This window comes from Lissotriton helveticus, chromosome 12 (assembly GCF_964261635.1).
Source record: "Lissotriton helveticus chromosome 12, aLisHel1.1, whole genome shotgun sequence".
In the NCBI taxonomy this organism is placed as follows: Eukaryota; Metazoa; Chordata; class Amphibia; order Caudata; family Salamandridae; genus Lissotriton; species Lissotriton helveticus.
The window spans coordinates 457,929,659-457,945,126 of NC_136073.1; the positions used below are offsets into that span (position 1 = coordinate 457,929,659).

At 44.4% G+C, this 15,468-nt stretch overlaps 1 protein-coding gene across 3 annotated transcripts in view; it reads left to right on the top strand.

Moving 5' to 3' along the window:
• The first annotated feature begins 3,288 nt into the window (after window positions 1-3,288).
• The window catches only part of LOC144799784 (NAD(P)H dehydrogenase [quinone] 1-like), a 55,462-nt gene continuing 43,282 nt past the window's right edge, over window positions 3,289-15,468 (top strand). For 2 of the 3 annotated variants that reach the window (XM_078671333.1, XM_078671332.1), the window contains exons 1-3: window positions 3,289-3,817; window positions 13,371-13,550; window positions 13,650-13,780. In XM_078671333.1, the coding sequence (XP_078527459.1) occupies window positions 3,811-3,817; window positions 13,371-13,550; window positions 13,650-13,780 (318 nt within the window). In that variant the 5' untranslated portion in view covers window positions 3,289-3,810. The remainder of the gene's footprint in view (window positions 3,818-13,370; window positions 13,551-13,649; window positions 13,781-15,468) is intronic. The other variant, XM_078671334.1, reaches the window with a different exon arrangement.

Below are 15,468 nucleotides of genomic sequence, written 5' to 3' on the forward strand. Positions count from 1 at the left end.
CCTGCGTTGCTGTCCTTGCAATTTGTGTAGACCACTCCTACTAATAAAAAGCTGATCTCAAGACTCTATAGGATGATAAAGGAAGAAACAGTGGTGGTGATGGACAAGAGTCCGGACAGATGGAATGCATGCCTGCAGAGTCCCATTTCGGAAGAGAATTGGAAGTATATCTGTGGTCTGACTGGGAAACTTAGCATGAATGGCAATCTCAGGATTATTCATTTTAAATATATACATCAGATGTACTATACCCCGGTACGGTTACAAAAGTGCGGACTGCGCGAGACTGCGAGTTGTAAACGATGTGGTCAGGCGGATGCGGGATTTATGCACCTGGCATGGAGTTGCGAAGGAGTGGCTGAGTTCTGGGCTGCGGTAACACATGGCCTGACAGAGATGGTGAACGGGGATATACCATGTGCCCCTCTTGTATGCCTGCTTTGCTGTGTGCCACACATCGAAGGGACGAACAGAGTGTTTGTACGTTTAGCGCTATTATTAGCGGCTCGAAGAGTGGCGATCACATGGGGGGGCAAACGTCGACCGACATTTCAGGCATGGTTGACAGACATGGTGTATTGTAGAGACAATCTCAATGTATATTCGGAGGAGTTACCACTGGCATCGAGACCGAGGGACATTTGGGAACCGTTACGACAATATCTACTCAGAGACTCAGAATAACATACTGTCACATATGAAAAGATCGGAGGACAGGTCATACACTTACCGACGAAAAACATTTAGATATGTTATGTTTTTACCCAAATGTTTGCACTGAATGGCGCATGTTCCTTTTTTCCTTTTTTTTCTCTTGATGGGGATTGTTTTGTTTCTTTCTTTTCAGTCTGATTTTGATTTAGTTACGGTTTGTTTCCTGTTATAACATAAGACTGACACGTCGCTATCTTGGGTTTGAGTGAATGATGTTTGTAATGGAAACATGTATTTGCAGGTATTATATTATCCGACAGGAGATCGAATTTGAAGTGGGGCTTATATTATCGTTGCTTTCCGCACTATAATTGGTGTGATCGAATTAATGATTTGTGTATTATTACTGCATGATGTTTCACCTTTGTGACCTGTGCCATTTCAAAATAATAAAAAATAAATAAAAAATAAAAAAATTAGAAATCACCACAAAAAGCAAAAGAATGTAATCATAAGTGCAGACATTTAGGCCTACACACGTTAAGTGCTCATGTGTAACTTGTTTTACCTGGAGAGTAATAAGAGTTTCTTCAAAGGACACATGTGTAATTGTGCAGATTATGACAGTTTCGTTTTTGCAATACCACTCAAGGAGTTTTGGAGAATTCTTGTCAGTTTACTGTCTCAGCAATTAATAACCCTCCGAAGAAAAAAAGATAGAGAAAATTTAATAGGATGCATTCCATCATGGTTCAAGACAACCAATCATTTCACCAGTTCAAATGCAACTCCACTCCACTTACACAACCATACAGCCACTCAGACACCCACGTATTCACCCATACACCAGTTGCACACCCACGTACACACTCATATAGCCTCTCACACCCACTCAGACACATCGAACCACTGGCACACCCTTCCTCTAAGGTTATAGGTTACAGTTAGAAAAGTAATACTGAAAAAACTTAGAAATTCACCAAAAAAACAAAGATTGGAGGAACATTATAGTTAGGTAATGGAATTTTTAAAAAACGTAGAAATTCACTGAAAGCCAAAAGTTACAGGGACGTTATAGTTAGGCTCAGATTTCACTATTACAAATCCACAGAAATTCATCAGTTATAGTTACCTGAGCTAACTATAACTTACGCCCCTGCAATGCACTGCTTATGATCTCACATATTATATTACTCATGAAATGGCCAGTGACATCACTGATGACAACCTAAATGACATTAGTGATGACAAGGGAGGATGCAACAAGTTTAGTTGTGATCTTTTGGGACGCAGCTAGTGTTACTTGTTTAGAGGGTGCATGTAGAAATGTGGGGTAAAAGGAAAAGGAGATGGGGAGAGCTGTGCTTACCATTATTGAGTTTCAGAAAGTTGGGGTTGTTCTGTGTAGCTGGTCGTCCACCTAGGAAAGAATACTTAGGTTCACTTTCCAAGCAGTGGAAGCCACCACAAAAAAGAGTGGTGGAGTGGGTGGAGGGAACGTGGGAGGGGTCACGGGGTTAGTAAAAAAATATTGAAAAATTAAAAAAAAAAAAACTTACCTGAAGTTGCTGGCCGCCTCCCGCATTGCGCCTCCTCTTCTCTTTCTGGTCGCAGCAGCTCCTTGGACAGACTCCTATCCAATCCCTCTGCTGCAGAGCAGCGCGGGGATTGGCCTGAACGGGCTGGAAAGATGCTCCGCTCAGACCACGGAGGCTGTGGGGTTTCTCCTGCCTAGCTGTTCAATGCAGCTCGGCTGGAGAAACCTAAGTGCGCATGTGTGTTTTGGGCGGCCTGAGATGGCCGGCCAAACACATATGCACACTTAGGGAGTGCACATAGCACTCCTCCTCCCCCTTCATGCCTTGGCTCACCCCTCTCTACAGCAGTGACTCTGAGACAGGGAGTGGGGCGATGCTCGTCCGGCGTTCCGGAGGAGTCGCTGCTGTTGCCAGGGCTAGAATTATTGAAAGAGATGAAGAGGGTTTGTGAAAGATAAAAATGTGTTGGTCTGGTATGTGGGTAGTTTGTAAAAAGTTTGTTGGAAGGAGAGTATGGTATGAATGTTAATGTCAGTGGTCCCTGAGTTAGTAGAGAATGTGTTTGCAATAAATATAGCCTCAATCAGTACTATATTTTAGCCGATATCCAGCTGGACATGGGCGATATGCTAAATAATAGAATAAAACAAAAATGTGAGTTAATATCAGTGGGATACAAGCCTGTATCCATGAACCCACATATCAAACAAAGTGAAAGGCTCAGGCAGTTTGCAGTTGCTTCTCTAAAGTAATATGGATCTGAGGGAGATAGGGGTGGAGTTGCTCTGGAATAATGTAGGAGATAGTGGCGCAGGGCTAGAAGCAGGAGGAGGAGTAGGAGTAGGGAGGGGTGCCAGGAAAACTCCCGGTGAAGGTTTTTTCTATGGTTGCTTTAGGGACAAGTCAAGTGAAATAGAAGGGTTAGCTGGGTTCTTGAAGCATCTATTTACAGACTCAAATGACCTTTTATTGAGCTTGCTCCATCTCACCCGATACTCAGCATATAATGCTTAATGATTAAACTGCAGTTTTCCCTTAATCTAACTACCTTAACCAGCTCAGTATTTTGACCTACCCCACATTTTTCAGAGCAGCTTCGAAGGGAAAGATTCTTCATGCACCCAACCTGGTGCCAGTGCTTATTGGTTTTGCATTAGTAACACAGAACCTGCGTTTTGAAAGGAATTCAGGCGCCTATCAAGTTCAACTGAGGTATAATTCTTCTCCATCTGTAAAGTGCTTTGTTTTCCGACTAAAGTCCAAGTTCCCACCGCCCGAGTCCTGTGGAGCCTCGTGACGCGGCAGATGCCTTCGAATCAGACGTAAACCGTTACGGAACACTTCCGGGGTGCCTAGTGCGGAGAGCCCATAGTTGATGGCTCGCGGCGCCTACAGCTCCCTGAAAGCCGCTATCATTTGGGCAGAATCTTCCGGTGGAGTTGGGATGTCGCCTTTCACCTCGACTTTAATTGGTCTAAAAACACGACGATCAAGGAGCAGTGACGTCGGCGTGTCGTCAGTCAGAGGAAAGTGAAAACCGGAGAAGAGATTCAGCAAAACATCCTAGATCTGAGGCGAGAGGGGCATCCACGGGTCCAAGACCAGTCAGCCTTGAAGAATGGCCGGTGAGAGGGTACCTGGGTCCCGGGAGAGGCAGTCATCAAATATAAACGGTGCCATTCATCCCCCTGATTCGCACGTGCCATGCTGTTGTATTGTAATGTGCATTCATAGGGCGCTTTCCACCAGTACACTTTTAATAATGTTGAACTTTATACTGAAAAGAGATTGCAGCGAGGTTGTTCTTCCGCTTAAAAACTCGGCCGTTGACATAATCAGTTTCAAAGTGTACAGACTGCCTCTGCTCTTAAAGCAATATGTACTTAATATCTTATTATAGTAATGCAGGTTTTTGCTTAGACTTTTCCATCCCCTAATAACTTTTGTCTGCTGAATTTTTTTAAAATGGAAATATTCTGTATCCAGTCTTTGAAGGGTGATTACAAAAGATTAATATTTATCGCAGGTTATATAATATGTGAGTATGGATAAGATATGATTTGTTTATCCGGTTATTTATCTGTAAATGGTTTAGCATTTGTAAAATAGTTGGGGCCATATGTATCAAAAAGTCATTTTGCGATTCTCAAATAGCGATTTTTTGCGAATCGCTCTTTGAGAATCGCAAAATGCTATGTATGTAGGATTTGCAATACATTTTGCGAATCCTACATATTCCTTATTCCTTAATTGCAAATCACAAATTGCGATTCGCAATTAGAGAATACCTCCCCATTCATTCCTATGGGCCTATAGGCCCATAGGAATGAATGGGAAGACATTCTCAATTTGCGATTAGCAATTAGCGGATCGCAAATTGAGAATGTAATTTCAAGGGTGCAGGGGTGTCAAAAGGACACCCTGTTGCACCCCTGAAATAAGCATGGGTGCACATGTGACACACATACATGCCCTAAGGGCATGTATGTGCTTCACTTTGCACTTTGAAAAATGCAAAAAAAGGGCATTTTTCTAAGAAATAGCAAATTACCACCAACTTGAAGTTGGTGGTAATTTGCGATTCCTTAAGGCCAATTTGCACTTTTTTGGTGCTTCTTACATTGCATTTAAGAAATTGCAAAATTTGCGATTCCTTAAATGCAATCGCAAAATAAGGAATCTTAAATTTTGCGATTCCTTATTTTGCACGCAGATTTGTTTAATACATACCATTTGGCAAAATTGCATTCGCAAACGCCGAAATTCTGAAAATTTCGGCGTTTGTGAATGCACTTTTGCTTGATACATATGGCCCTTGATGACAGAACATAAAACCGCTATATATCAATATATGTATGTATATATATGTGTGTGTGTGTATATATATGTATATATGTCTGTGTGTGTGTGTATATATTCATATATATATATGTTCTCTCTCTCTCTCCCTCCCCCCCCCTTCTCGGATTAGGAGCAAAATTAGGCATAGGCACCAAATTAACAAGCATTTGCAATGCAATAGGGCTCGCATTAGTAAAGTTAGAGGTATTAGTATTGTAAATGACAAATTTTGTATTTATGTTTTTGTTTTGAAAATAGCGAAATTAATAACTTTGTCATTTACAATGCCAATAGTGTTAACTTTTGCAAACGTGACACCTATAGCATTTGTAATGCAATATGTGTTGTATTTACATGACTTAGATGTATTAATATTAATATTAAAAATAACAATGGGTTGCATTTTTTTGAATAATTAATAAATTAACCACAGCAGGATGCTAAACTTGTGCTGGCAATTAGGAAGGGGAAAAAGCATCGACAACTACTGCATGGTAAAAGACATGTTACTTTACATTTGTGTAAGTAGTGGCTATGTAAAACTGTGCAATACTTTATGTTGGAGTTAGCACTATATACAATAACCCAAAACCCTAATAAAAATTCAAACCTACAATGCTGCAAAGGTAAACTTGATTCCCCCCCCTAGGGAAGAAAATGAGGTGGAGGGGTGTAAGAGAATGGAGGTGGAGGGGTGCAAGAGAATGGAGGTGGAGGGGTGCAAGAGAATGAGGTGGAGGGGTGCAAGAGAATGGAGGTGGAGGGGTGTGAGGGAATCGCGGTGGAGGGGTGCAAGAGAATGAGGTGGAGGGCTGTAAGAGAATGGAGGTGGAGGGGTGCAAGAGAATGGAGGTGGAGGGGTGTGAGGGAATGGAGGTAGAGGGGTGTGAGGGAATGGAGGTGGAGGGGTGTGAGGGAATGGAGGTTGAGGGGTGCAAGAGGGTGGAGGGGTGTAAGAGAATGGAGGTGGAGGGGTGCAATAGAATGGATGGAGGTGGAGAGGTGTGAGGGAATGGAGGTGGGGGTGCAAGAGAATGGAGGTGGAGGGGTGCAAGAGAATGGAGGTGGAGGGGTGCAAGAGAATGGAGGTGGAGGGGTGCAAGAGGGTGGAGGGGTGAAAGAGATGGAGGTGGAGGGGTGCAAGAGGGTGGAGGGGTCTGAGGGAATAGAGGTGGAGGGGTGCAAGAGAATGAGGTGTAGGGGTGTAAGAGAATGGAGGTGGAGGGGTGCAAGAGAATGGAGGTGGAGGGGTGTGCGGGAATGGCGGTGGAGGGGTGCAAGAGAATGAGGTGGAGGGGTGTAAGAGAATGGAGGTGGAGGGGTGTGAGGGAATGGAGGTGGAGGGGTGCAAGAGAATGGAGGTGGAGGGGTGTGAGGTAATGAAGGTGGAGGGGTGCAAGAGAATGGAGGTGGAGGGGTGTGAGGGAATGAAGGTGGAGGGGTGCAAGAGAATGGAGGTGGAGGGGTGTGAGGGAATGAAGGTGGAGGGGTGTGAGGGAATGAAGGTGTAGGGGTGCAAGAGAATGTAGGTGGAGGGGTGGGAGGGAATGAAGGTGGAGGGGTGTGAAGGAATGAAGGTGGAGGGGTGCAAGAGAATGGAGGTGGAGGGTGCAAGAGAATGAGGTGGAGGGTGCAAGAGAATGAGGTGGAGGGTGCAAGAGAATGAGGTGGAGGGGTGCAAGAGAATGGAGGTGGAGGGGTGTGAGGGAATGGAAGTGGAGGGGTGTGAGGGAATGGAGGTGGAGGGGTGTAAGAGAATGGAGGTGGAGGGGTGCAAGAGAATGGAGGTGGAGGGGTGCAAGAGAATGGAGGTGGAGGGGTGTGAGGGAATGGAGGTGGAGGGGTGCAAGAGAATGGAGGTGGAGGGGTGTGAGGGAATGAAGGTGGAGGGGTGCAAGAGAATGGAGGTGGAGGGATGTGAGGGAATGGAGGTGGAGGGGTGCAAGAGAATGGAGGTGGAGGGGTGTGAGGGAGTGAAGGTGGGCGGGTGCAAGAGAATGGAGGTGGAGGGGTGTGTGGGAATGAATGTGGAGGGGTGCAAGAGAATGGAGGTGGAGGGGGGTGAGGGAATGGAGGTGGAGGGGTGTGAGGGAATGGAGGTGGAGGGGTGTGAGGGAATGGAGGTGGAGGGGTGTAAGAGAATGGAGGTGGAGGGGTGCAAGAGAATGGAGGTGGAGGGGTGCAAGAGAATGGAGGTGGAGGGGTGTGAGGGAATGGAGGTGGAGGGGTGCAAGAGAATGGAGGTGGAGGGGTGTGTGGGAATGAAGGTGGAGGGGTGTGTGGGAATGAAGGTGGAGGGGTGTAAGAGAATGGAGATAGAGGGGTGTAAGAGAATGGAGATTGAGGGGTGTAAGAGAATGGAGATGGAGCGGTGTAAGAGAATGGAGATGGAGGGGTGCAAGGAACTGAAGAGAAAAGAGGAACACAAAAGAGAAGGGTGAGGGAGGGAGGCCAAGAAGAAATTTGAGGTGGTAAGAAGGCGAGGACGAAATAAAAGAAGACAAAGGGGGAATTGAAGGAGGAGGAGGAATGGAAGGGAATGAATTTCTAGAAGAAAGGACCGACAGGAGGCGAGAAGAAAAATTCAAGAGATGTAAAAGAATGAACCGAAAAGGAAGAAATGGAAGCGAGAGCTAGAAGAGAAGGAATTAAAGCGGAGTAGAGGGGACGGGAGGAATTAAAGGGGAGGGGAGGAATGCGTGTGCACTGGCTAAACTGTCTACTTTTTAATCCAAATTCCAGACCTGGTTTCAGGGACAGACCAGTATGTGTTCCTGGGCCTCACAGCAAGGTTTTTGTGAAAGCACGAGGAACTTTTAAGTGCAAACATCACATCAGTTGTTTGGAATGCACTGAGCAATTCCGTTTGGAGATGGTAATTACCAACGCGACAGCCACGTGTTTTAGCCACAGATGTAATGAAAGGGGAAAGGATGTACGCGTGGTATAGCAGCTAGAGGGCGACTTTGGAACCTTGCAACCTGGGTTGAAATCTCGGCTGCAACGATTGACTAATAAATGTGTGATTCTTGACAATTTACTACATTTCTTTGAGACAAAGACTGTAAATATGCATACGGTTACGTCATTCTATATATGTCATATGTTATACAATTCTACTTTCAGAGGTGTAACGCCCCTTGATGTGCATGATCTAGTATTGTAACCAACCCACCACATTACACCACGCATGCCGCTGCTCCCAAGGATAGGTTCATGCTGCATTTTACCAATACACAGTGTGGATTTCAAGGGCATGGCCAGGCACAATACGGTGTGGCGTAGACACACAAGTCACACCTGTGGCTATTCACAGGCCGCCGGTCGTTCCCCATCCGGGACTTGATTCACACAAATATACTCCTGCAAAAAAGCTGGAGTAAAGGACATTCATTCCTTGTTGAAAATAATAAAGTTTGAAATGTTCAGCACATGTAAACAATTAAACGCAACGTGTGCTGAGCAAGATGTATGCCTGAAAGTATGGGATTTGTGTAAACTGCCATACGTACTTCTGTTGCTGTTTGAGTATTGAACATACCCAGTCCCAAGGGGGTTATCGGATCGTGCTATTCTATTCAAGTTTGTGTATTGGCAACATGTGCAAATCTAGTCAACTCATGTAAAGAAGTGAACGACTGACATCTGTACATATTTCTTGTGAATACTCCGAACTGCCAGGCGTCTGGGAGCTTAGAAACAGATTGAGCGCAACATTAAGCGCTAGATTAAAATAAATCCACGGAACACAGGAGAAAAATGCAAACAAGTTAGTGCAGGTGAAATGGACGGGGCCACTCTGCCCTCATTACTCAGTGTCATGGCCACACAGAGACCAATTACTGCAGCCCTTAAACAGCGTCAGCAAAGAGAGAAAAAAATGTGTTTTGCTAATGCTCAGCATCAGGAAACAAGGATAATACTGCAATGAATGGTAAACATTCCAACAACAAGAAAGAACGCACTAGGAAGGCACTTCCATAGTCAGGTGAAGGCACCTCCACGGGCAGGGGGTTGTTCGGAGGGGGGAGGGGAGGGGGTGCCTTGAGGAGAGACCTTGGTAGCATGCAGGGGCCTTTCATCATCCGGAGGTATTTTGGGTTGGGGGCAGGGAGGCGGGCACTGTGAGAACAGGGAGGGGGTCGGGCGAGGTCTGTTCCAAGGACAAAAAAAACAAGCAATGTCCTGAGCAAAATGGTGGAGGCCTGAAGCAGTGGAGTGGGAGAGGTGAGGGGGGAGTCACGGGGATATTAAGGGACAGAAGGCAAGCAGATGAAGTGACAGGGGCACGTGAAGTGCAGGCAGGGGGGCGGGGGGGGGGGGGCGGGGGGCGGGGAGCAGAGCCTTTGAAGAGCCAGAGTCACGGCCTGCGGCTGTGAATAAGTGAAGTGAATAATTAGGGGAAGGGAACTGGCAGGCTGATAGGCAGAAGGCTCAGGCAAGCTCGTGCACGAGGAGCTTGTCACGTGATTCTATTTCTCGTGAACTGTTGGGAATCCGGCTTGAAGAGAGCCAATCAGCTGCCTGAATAGAGCCTTTGGGGAAAGAAGCAGATCAGCGACATAAGGGCTCACCCCTGTTTTCTATTTCTGCGAAATAGAAAAGGGGCGAGCCCTAAAAAGTGGCCCACACTTGTGGACAATGAATTTTCATAACATTTTACTTACTTAGTATCAAGGGAGTTACTTTGCTCTCTCTTAATTTCCATTTCTCATCCCTTCTTTTTGTCATCCTTCTTCACTCTGCATGTGTCACTTTTCATTTTGTCGCCACACTGTACTCATTGCATTTTGTCACTCCCTTCCCTTTTGTCATTTTGTCCCAGAATGAATGTGTTTCACAGTAATGTCAAAATACAATTATTTTGAGTTGTAAAAAAAAGTTTTCTTTTTGCTCAGTTAGATGGCTCGCCTAATTTTGTTTATTTTCTCTCAATGAAAAACGGGTGCTTCTCACAGTTTTGAAGATGACAAGGTGGCTGCAAACACCTGAGGCTCTGTCTGCTGCTGGAGACAGAAGTAGAGCCTCTTAAAAGGCCACCATTCGTAATTTGTCTCCTTGCACGCACAATCCCCTTTCACTCCACTAGATCTTGGTCCAGAAAGTGTGCTGTTTGGGATTTGCTGTAAATCTGCTCAGTAATTTAAAATGTTTTAGACTGCCACCACTTCAAGAAAGATGTGGTGTCAGCCATCTTAGGACTCGGGGAAACAGTCTCCTGTCCTATCAAACAGTTAAAAAAAACATACAGGGGAAGGGTATGACCTCTCTCCCACCCTAGGGCTGGCGAGGGAGTCCCAGACAGTCCACCTTGGGAACTATTTCTTTTTAAAAATCTGCACCGCAGATCTGAGAAGGATGAATGGATTTGCAGCTCTGATTTAAAAGAAAAAAAAAGAACAGCTCCTGTCTGGATTTATTTTGAGCAATTCTCCCCCCACCACGGTGAGGACCAGGGCCCGTGGTTGGTGCATTTATGTAAAATATAGAGAGTGGCATGTGGTTCCCCTCCATGACACTTTTTCAGGCCTTGGGAACCCCATCCCCTGGGGCCACTTTTTATTAAAATGGAAAGGGCCCTCTTCCCCAAGCCTTTTTCAGACCCTATGGACTCCATCCACCAGGGCCATATTTTATTTAAAAAGGAGGGCCGGGCATTCCCCCCCTCCCCAAGCCTCTTTGAGGCCTGAGGACTTCATCCCCTAGGGCTGAACTTTTTTGGGAGAAGGGGTGTTAGGCCCCCTCCCTGAACCTAAGTTCGACCCCAAGGACCCAATTACCCGAGGCCCGATAGAGACACAGTGTCCCATGGACCCTATCCCCGGTACACTGTAGTTCCCTGCTTGTGAGAGTGCGGGCATACCCTGCCAATACTCTCCTAGGCAAGGAGCAGAATTTTGCTCCTGCCAGACAGGAGCAGAAAAAAATAGTGCTCCCGCTAGGGCAGGAGCAAAGTCACTGAAATGGCTCCCACCAGCACCATAGCTGTGGGTCCTGTGTTCTTCATGCTACTGGAGTCAAGCTACCTTGGCTGATGAGGGATGATACCCCGAAACCGGTCCTAGGATGCGTGTTTCCAGTCAAGGGAGGACCTGGCCAGGCAGTTTGGGCTGGAATGTTCCCAAGGGGAACAGGGTCAAGACGGATTTGCATATGGCTGGGTCTAAACTGGAATTACACCAACACAAGATAGCAGTGAGTCTTAAAATAATGAAAATATGTACCTTGAGTATGTATCTGGATATAAACAAACTGGAATGCCATGGGGAGCAAAACAACGATGGATTTAGGCCCAGATCTCTGTACTGGGGTGAATGTATGACATTGTTCTGCATTCTGTCCATCGTTTGTTCTTTTTGGATTTGTCATCCCGAGTGGGTCGGGTATGCCCAGACGTGGGTCCCGTGCTCTCCGTGTCACCTGAGTAAAGCTAGCCTGACTGATGAAAGTTTCTGCGACAACCCTTCATTTACCACTGTCTAAGCAGGTAAGATAGCAGTGTTCCAACTCTTCAACTAGTTAAGAGACCAGTCAGTCCAAGATTGGCAGAGACTGTGGCTTCACTTAGAGCTCTCTGTGCTCTCTGTATGTGAATCGGCCCTCAGAATTGACTAAATGTTGATTGCAGCCTTTGAAGTTTCCTTTTCCACTCTCTTAATAATTTGTCAATAGATGTGAATTATTTGTTAATAGTTAATAGTGCAGTTTTTCATTCATTTGTGGCTTCTTGGTACAGCTCCACCACACCACTGATGGATAAAAAGCTATGACTTCCATGGCCATTCACATCAAGGTCCAGATACATTACGGCAATGAGGTAGAAAGAGAACAGATCATGTTTATGACTGGGGAATAGATGTGTACGAAGCTGCGCTGGCATATAAAACAAAACAGTTCTAAAAAGGATCTCTGAAGCAGACCATTTCCATTCCATAACAACACTAAGCAGTCACCTGCGTACCCACCTGCAGTTGGGATCCAATTTAACCCTTAATGCAGAAAAAGGAGTCCATTTGCCAGGGCATTGAACATTTTGGCAAACAGTGTTGTAGAATCCCTCCTCTGAGCTAGAAGGCATGCCCTACACAGTGTGTGTTGGCCTTCAGTTGAGTTTATATGAAGTACTCCATTTTGTGATACGGTAAGTGACATGCAGTCTATGATATGTAGTATAGACTTTCTATCACCTGTGATCAACACACTGAAGACATAGTTCAGGTCTTTTTAGATGATTATTGTTAGGTCATGTGTCCTTCAAAAACATTTTTGTGTTTGGATCTTCCACTCTTTGCAACCCATTTCCAATAAAAAACATCCCATCTAAGATAATGGTTGCCTCTTTGTCTCCATGATGTCGGTGGTTGGTTACATTGTATGATGACTGGGATCATCACTCCATGCACTCCTTCCAAATAATCAACAACCCTTCTTGCAGAGACTTTGGCAGTTTAAAAACACTTGGGTGAAGATGGTATTGCACACTGGTCCATGTAGGTGAACTCCTAGAGCTGTGTCCATGTCAGTGGTCTCCTAGAAATGACAGTTGTATTATGGTCCATCTAGGTGTTCTTTTAGAGGGGGTTATTGTACACTATTCCATGCAGATGGTCTTGTAGTTGTGATGATTGTACACTGGACCATATCGGAAGCATTCTAGAGATGGTGATTGTACACTAGTCTGTGTAGGTGATTTTGCATAGCATTGATGAACCCATATCCATTTAGAGCCAGTGGATTTGTAGACATGTGTGTGCTGATACCGTTAGAGATCTGTAATAGCCACACCAAGGACGCCAGAGGACAGAAGAGTGAATCATCTCCTAAGCGAAGTATATTGCCTCCGCAAGTCGATAGTTCCCCTAGTTCTTTCATTATTCAACATCGACATTGCCACATCGAAAGGGTTCCCTTCCTCTTTGAGAATCAGTTACCACCCCTTTCAGGTCTCTGTTACTGATTGGTGGTTTGCAACCAAAACAACAGTAGCAAATCACGGATACATATCACACTGAATCACAATTTGGAAGGGATTCCCATGATACACCTCTTCCAAATTGAAATTTGTAAAGGATTTCTAAGCCCGTTTTGTGATTTTGAATAATCTTTTTATATCGCAGAATGCATTTTGGAGAGAAGAAATAGTGATTTAGCCTTTGGAAAAACTGTAATTTAGAGCTGTGAGGGTTTGTGATTCCTAAATCATTTACTACATCTGCTCCATACATCATTGCAGGAGTAATTGGCTTTTCCCTCCCTCACTAAATATAAAATGTGCCTGTTGTCTCCTGATTTTTTACTTCACTCCCTGCAAGGATAAATGTTTCTGTTTTTTGGCAGGAAAGCAAAAACCCATCAAACGAGCCCTCATCATCTTTGCTCATGAGGAGCGGACTTCATTCAACTATGCTATGAAGGAGGTGGCAGAGAATACATTGAAGCAAAAAGGATGGGAGGTGACTGTGTCGGATCTGTATGCCATGAATTTTAACCCTGTGCTGTCACGTAGAGATATAAAAGGTAATGCAAGCTGGTACTATTACCTGCAAGATTCTTGGAACCTCTATTTAGCATTTCTCTCTGCTCCTATCATGATACATCTGCAATTTTCTCTATCAGGTTGTCCCAAGGACCCAACCCACTTCATATATTCATATGAGATGGGCGAAGCTTGGAAAGAGGGCTCACTCAGTGATGACATTGCAGCTGAACAGAAAAAGTTAGAAGCTGCTGATCTCATTATATTCCAGGTAAATGATAACCTTCAAATATAATCCCATACAAGACAAAAGCGTCAAGAACTTTAAACATAGCAGACATTTGTTAGATGCGCCCACAACTAAATCAGGAAAATCCTGCATTGGTGGCCGGATCCATGTCAGATTTTCTTGATATTCACATGGAATGAGGTTGGATTAAATGAGACGAAATGGTAATATATTATATATTCAATATTTTTCCCAGAAATTTGGCATGGATTCCCTTCTCATGAAATATGTACACCACAAAATGATACATAATGTTCTTTGGAATCTGTTTTTCAGTGACTGTAAGGTAAATGCTGCGGCACAATTTAAGTTAATAATGAAAGAATTTGATTAAATTATACAACCACTACAAAAGACTGAGAATGAATTCAAACAAGTGTCTACAAATATGCTAAAGGTGGGATACTTGATCAACGCTGGAATACTAGACATTGTAGAATCAACCAGTTTCAGAAAGAGAATGATAGTGTGCAGTGAAATGTGGTGGCCAATGATACCTTATGTTATGTTAGGTCTTTTGATTTTTTTTTTAGTAAAGTGTGTCATACAACAATTATGTCCTCCAGGTACTGTAGACAGTACAATACCTTAATAACAAGTTTATCATCAGTGAAGATGTTCTATAAATAGTGCATGTTTATAACTTCCCTAAAGCTAAAATTGTCTCAAATGGATTGGATTTAACAGAAGTCTGAGTGAGTTAATCTCATAAATCAGAAGGATTGATGCTGGCAGGAGGGCAAAAACTAGCCATGACCTTACAGGCAGAGATCTCCATCGGATGGACATTAAAAGGGTTTACGTCATTAGAGGTTCTTAAAACACCAGACTCCTATGAATACACCAGGAGATATGCTAAGATTTTATTTAAGACAGCTAAAGCTCTCATGAACAGGTGGCGCTATCGTGCCCTAGCTTGTCTAGGCAGAGTAGCATCACTTAAAATGTCAATCTTTTCAACGATATTGAACGTCTTCCAGGCCCTACTGCTTCCCATATTGAAGGGTGAGATCTCCCAGCTACAGGATATCTGCAGCAACTTTGTTTGAGAAGGGAAAAAAGCAGAGACTGCTTACCCGAATTTGTATGACACCCTAAATAAGTGGGTTGGGTTTGCCTGACATACACCAGTATTATATCGCTGCACAAATAAGTTATGCAGTCCAATGGCTATGAGGTGAAATAGAAAATATATAATGATTTATTGATCAAAATCCAACAGCTTGTAGCTTGGGGAGGTCCATTGGATTCCAAAGCGACAGAGGTGCTGAAACCTCTATGTGTCTCCCCGTAACAAGAGTGGCGTTCGATACCGGGGACTATTTCATCTGCTATAAGGGACTCACCTCTTTCCCATTTCCCATTACTCCTATAGTGAGAAATGCAGGCTTTGCCCAAGTCTTGAGAGAATCTGTTTCCGGTTGTGGCAAATGCAGAGATGTTTCTGGCTTTGAGACTTTTATTGTATTGAAGATGGAGTAATAGCTTAGCTGTCGCATTCTGTGGCTGCTGGTGGTATCCTATCAATTACTGTGGTAACACAAGGTAACCAAGGTTAGCAGTGTTAATCTCATAAAATAGCTATGCCATTCCTGCCTAAATGGCATGTTGGAACCATGGGAAGTGGAGAAAAGTGTATTTAGTACAAAATGCAACTGCATCTACCTACT